Source organism: Centrocercus urophasianus, unplaced genomic scaffold (genome assembly GCF_019232065.1).
Source record: "Centrocercus urophasianus isolate 14NV4802_14NV808 unplaced genomic scaffold, USGS_Curo_1.0 seq_14, whole genome shotgun sequence".
Lineage (NCBI taxonomy): Eukaryota > Metazoa > Chordata > Aves > Galliformes > Phasianidae > Centrocercus > Centrocercus urophasianus.
In genome coordinates this window covers 25,498,009-25,503,274 of record NW_024884586.1, presented here as the reverse complement: position 1 = coordinate 25,503,274, position 5,266 = coordinate 25,498,009, and the positions used below count along the sequence as shown (strand labels likewise).

The following is a 5,266-nucleotide window of genomic DNA, read 5'->3' as shown; positions in this document are numbered from 1 at the left end:
TTGTTCACTCCTTAGGTCTACCCTCAAGGTTACTTTTTTGTAAATGATAGTTCTTTTGTTTCAACTTTAAAACTTAACACTATTAAGTATGAAATATAACCTAACATGTCCACATCACTTAGAAAGATATGCATGACAAATTTGAAAGGAGTTTCCAAATCCCAGGTTATTCACAGACTCTTTTTTAACCAAATAACACTTACAATAAAACAATCAGAAACATCTGTAGGTTGCAAGTCCCAGATCTTTATTTATAAAGCAATAAATATTAGAAGCACAAATAAATTGCACAAGTGTGTAAACAAACTGTACAATGACGGAGGAGTTCAGGAAGGGCTGCCAGAAGACTCCAAGAAGCATACTGTCATCCTGAGTGGGAAGTAAATGTAGGGAAAAGTGCTTAGAAGCACTTGCGGTGGACAATGGATGGACCAGCTTCATCATACTCCTGTTTGCTGATCCACATTTGCTGGAAAGTGGACAAGGATGCTAGAATGGAGCCACCAATCCAGACAGAGTACTTGCGTTCAGGTGGAGCAATGATCTAGGATGAAGAGAAACAGCAAAATCCTATGTTAACAGTTACATTCCTGCACAACTAATCCAAATCATCAACACACCAAACAGCTAGGAGTTTCTTCAAGTAAGAATGTGTGGTAACTTACTGGTCTTCAGCAGCTGGTAACGTAATATTCTTTAAGTAAATCTACAGATCAATTTTCCTGATTTGTAACAATTGATTCTTCTAATGTCACTATGTTAATTAATGACAATATATCTTATTTGCCCATCAGCTGATGGTCTCATTTATGAGTTGTTACTATATCCCAATTTAATGACATGGACATCTTCCCCAACCTTATTCATATTTTATAGTTGAGTCAAAGTCCTCACCTTGATTTTCATTGTGCTAGGAGCAAGTGCAGTGATTTCTTTCTGCATGCGATCAGCAATACCAGGGTACATTGTTGTACCACCTGAGAGGACGTTGTTAGCATACAGATCCTTACGAATATCAATATCACACTTCATGATGCTGTTGTAGGTAGTTTCATGAATACCAGCAGATTCCATACCTTGAGAAAAAAGAAGCTGATCAGTATATTATACAAGAGGTCTTTGTGAAAAGGTCACTATAAATATGAAGTTTTATTGTTTTGTTCTACAATTGCTTACTGATTACCAGTTGTACAGAAAAATACAAAAAAAAAGAAAAAAAAAACCCAAACAAACCCAAAGCTATAGGACAAGCTTAGAAAACTAGTATTTTTGTTAGAAAAACTAAGAATCATAATGCATGTGCAAAGAAAAGACAAGACCTACAATAAGAGAAGAGTTAGACACATAAGATAAACTCACTTATTGTGAGTCTATGCCATTTATAAACACGAAGGCAAGACCAAGACATGGATGAAGATGTTACTATTTGGCGATAAGTAAAAAGAAACCAGAAGCAAATGTTCATAGGTTGCATTCCAATTTATAATTTTAACAGGTGCTTCCTGAAAGAACTGACACTAAATCCACAGTAACACATCAGCTGATGAACAACTGCATTTGTTGCTTGGGGCTTAGATTATAAGCATTTGCTGTTATCCGTCAGCTGCATCTACATACAGCAAAACCAGCCATCTTGTCCACAGCAAGATTTAATTTCAGTGTATGTAAATATACACTTCTTCCTTACATCTTTTTCTCTCCCACACACTTTTATTTCTTCATGGAACCAGATAGTGTTTGAAGTAGTGAAGAGTATAGGTGGTACAAATACATCACTGAAAGCTGTTCTTGACATTGGTGACTTGACAATATTGTCAGTGTATATTCCACCACTAAAAATTGTGAACTTAAAAGCTGGCCTAGAAGTAGCAACAGGAGTCTGGAGCTCAGCTAATTACCAGCTAGTAATCACATTAAGCACAGCTAACAGGGAGAAGAGAATCAAACTCCCTATTTATATTTGATTTTGTGCAAAATGTAGATAAACAGGAAGAGGAGTGGGACACCTTCTAGAACTTCTGATTCATTTGCACCTCCTACTGAAAGAAGAATTTCCTGAAAGCACTTACCAATAAAGGATGGCTGGAATAAGGTTTCAGGGCAGCGGAAACGTTCGTTACCAATTGTGATCACTTGACCATCAGGCAATTCATAGCTCTTCTCCAGGGAGGATGACGAAGCAGCTGTGGCCATTTCATTCTCAAAATCCAGTGCAACATAGCACAATTTCTCTTTGATGTCACGAACAATCTCACGTTCAGCTGCAGACACAGAGAAATCAAATCAAGTTTTGGAGAAGCAAAATACTAGGGAAAGAAGATGGGTTAAGGGAGACATGAGGATATTCAGAAGAGGTCAAGCTGAAGGACTGACCTGTTGTCACAAAGGAATAGCCACGCTCTGTGAGGATCTTCATGAGGTAGTCGGTCAGATCCCTGCCAGCCAGATCCAGGCGCATGATAGCATGAGGCAAAGCATACCCTTCATAAATGGGCACATTGTGGGTGACTCCATCACCGGAGTCAAGAACAATACCTGAAAGAGAAATGCCAGAAACCAGTTGGAATCACCTGATAAACCTTACAACACAGCAGTACCACAGACAACAGAACATTTTCAGGTAGTATAAAGCAGCGTGGCTCAATTTTAGCCAGCTACTGACATGCAGGTCTTGCCAACTCCTTCCGATATTCCCGTTTGGTCAAACAACCCCCACAAAAAACTGTCCCGTACAGACTTTTAATGAATCCATATGAATAGCCTTCCAATGCTACACTGAGCAGGAAGTGTACTGATGTAATGATGGCCTTGATCCAGTAAAGGGCAACTCTTAGGCCCAATTTAAACTCAAACTGGTGTAATACTTGTGTTAACTGCAGTGATGTCTCCTTGTTTGCATCATGACAAGCAGCAGGAAAATCAGTTCCTTAGTGCCTTTCTTTTAAACCAATGCAGTCAAATTCACATAGTTCCATCCACAAACTAGCTTTTCTGCTAGTCAGTTACCTTTAATAAGCATAATCTTAAAAAAAAAAAAAAAAAAAAGCCAACAGAGTGATTTTCTGTAAACTGGAATGCTGTTTTGTATGTTTGTCTATGTGTGTGTCTTTGGAGTGGGAAGGAGAAAGGGTTTGTGGGTCCTGAAAGGAAAGAAGTCTATTTTACCTGTGGTACGACCGGAGGCATACAGGGACAGGACAGCCTGGATTGCCACGTACATAGCAGGTACATTGAAGGTCTCAAACATTATCTGGGTCATCTTTTCACGATTAGCTTTAGGGTTCAAGGGTGCTTCTGTGAGCAAGGTGGGGTGCTCCTCAGGGGCCACACGGAGTTCATTGTAGAAAGTATGGTGCCAAATCTTTTCCATATCATCCCAATTGGTGATGATGCCATGTTCAATGGGATATTTCAAAGTAAGGATACCTCTTTTGCTCTGTGCTTCATCACCCACATAGGAATCTTTTTGACCCATACCAACCATAACACCCTAAAAGAACAAAATACAGGAACACATGACTTGAGAAAGACAACATCACAGAACCAGATTTATACCTCAATCGACTATGCTATTTTCCAGAAAGGTACAAGCAGTAATGCCACTAAAAGGTTGTTAAAGTTGTTTATTAAAATATTAACTCAATAGATCTTGAAGCTCTCTCTTGAAATTATTTTTCCTTTAATCAGATCAAAGGACTTCTCCCACTTTTTTTTTTTTTTTTTTTAAATATATATCCTTCATTTTCAATTACCTCTTTCTGGACCAAAGTTCAATTGATAGTGAAAAGCATGATAAGCTTTTTTGTCACAGCAATTATAGGAGAAAAAGCCTTGTGTTTTCTGTGTTTTGAACAAATTGTGAGAAAATACAAGGAGAATGAAATAGGACCCCAGAAAAAGAGGCTTAGAAGGTGGTAAGAAGGCAGAGACAGACAAAAGCAGCAGAGGAAACGCAAGGGCTTTATATGTGGGACACTGGGTTGGATGGGTGGGATAAGTTCAGCCTATGGAGATGCCTTTGAACCAATACCAGAAGCATGTCTAGCTATGGGAATGGTGTGGGCAGCAGCTCTGGAGGAAAAAGGGTTTCCTATCTCATTATGGGAGAGAGGAGGGATACTGGTGAATTGGAAAGAACTGGTACAAGGGGTGACAGTGACAGAGATAAGACGATGGCGAGCCAAAGAGGGAAATGTAAGGAAGCAGCACAGACAACAGAAAAAGTGTCAGTAGGGTACAAGGGAAGAGAAGGCTGGGGTGGCAGGAGAAGAACAGAATTAAGGAGTGAGGCTGACTCCTGATGGAGCCTGGTTCTGTTCTTGGGTAGGAATTTACCTGGTGCCTGGGGCGGCCAACGATGGATGGGAACACAGCCCTGGGGGCATCATCCCCAGCAAAGCCCGCCTTGACCAGCCCTGAGCCGTTGTCGCACACCAGCGCGGTGGTCTCCTCGTCGTCACACATCTTGGCTGATAGGCACGGACCTGCAAGACAACGCGGCAGTGCATACAGACCCCTGCGGGCACGCAGGGCACCTGCCGGGAACACAGGAGACGAGTGGCTCGGAGGGTCCCGGCAGGTCCCGCGGGGTTCGGCCAAGCTCGGGCATGGCTTCCGACGGGAGCCGTCGGCAGCTGCCTTCGCGCTTCAAAAGGCACCCAGAACTCTAACTTAGGGCATCACTAGCGGAACCATCAGGGCACAGATCAAAAAGGATGAGCGAAATGGTATCTCAGAGTCTGCCGAGCGCACTCTGCCACCGGCAGGGCACCGCGCCCCGTCGAGCCGCAGCCACTCCCGAGGGGTGGAGAAGGGCAGAGGGAGGTGTCCCCGTCCCCGTGCTCGCGGCAGGAGCAGGCAGAGCGCCTGTAACACCCGCACAAGCTGAGCCGAGCAGTGCCTCCCGTCGGTGCTCCCCATCCATTCTTCTCTCTTTCCATCCCTTCCGTCCCTCCTTAAAGCACCACTCACCGGAGCAGCGCAGACAGCGAGCGGTTACTGAAGAGCGCCTGGGTGCCGGCGGGGCAAGAAGCTGCTACTTTATAGCCTGCGGCGGGGCCGGGCGGGCCGCGGGCCGGGGCAGCCACCTTCTCCTTATTTGGCCGGCTCGGCGCCATGCCGGCGCAGCGCGGCCATGAATGGCGCAAGGCGCGGCGCGGCTGCCCGGCCATCTAAGGCAGGTGCGGAGCGGCGCTGTCCCGCCGCCGCATGGCCAAATAGGGAGCCCCCCGCCGACGTGGTGGGAGGGAAGGCTTGGAGCTGTCCT

General features: G+C 44.2%; 1 protein-coding gene across 1 annotated transcript; it reads right to left on the bottom strand.

The window, feature by feature from the left end:
• Nucleotides 1-280: 280 nt before the first annotated feature.
• ACTC1 (actin alpha cardiac muscle 1) lies at nt 281-4,998 on the bottom strand. Its single transcript, XM_042813481.1, has 7 exons — nt 4,972-4,998; nt 4,336-4,484; nt 3,166-3,490; nt 2,374-2,535; nt 2,070-2,261; nt 895-1,076; nt 281-544 (listed from the first exon to the last, which is right to left on the bottom strand). Exons 2-7 carry the CDS (start codon nt 4,462-4,464, stop codon nt 401-403), a joined length of 1,134 nt encoding a protein of 377 aa, XP_042669415.1. The 5' UTR covers nt 4,465-4,484; nt 4,972-4,998; the 3' UTR covers nt 281-400.
• Nucleotides 4,999-5,266: the final 268 nt, after the last annotated feature.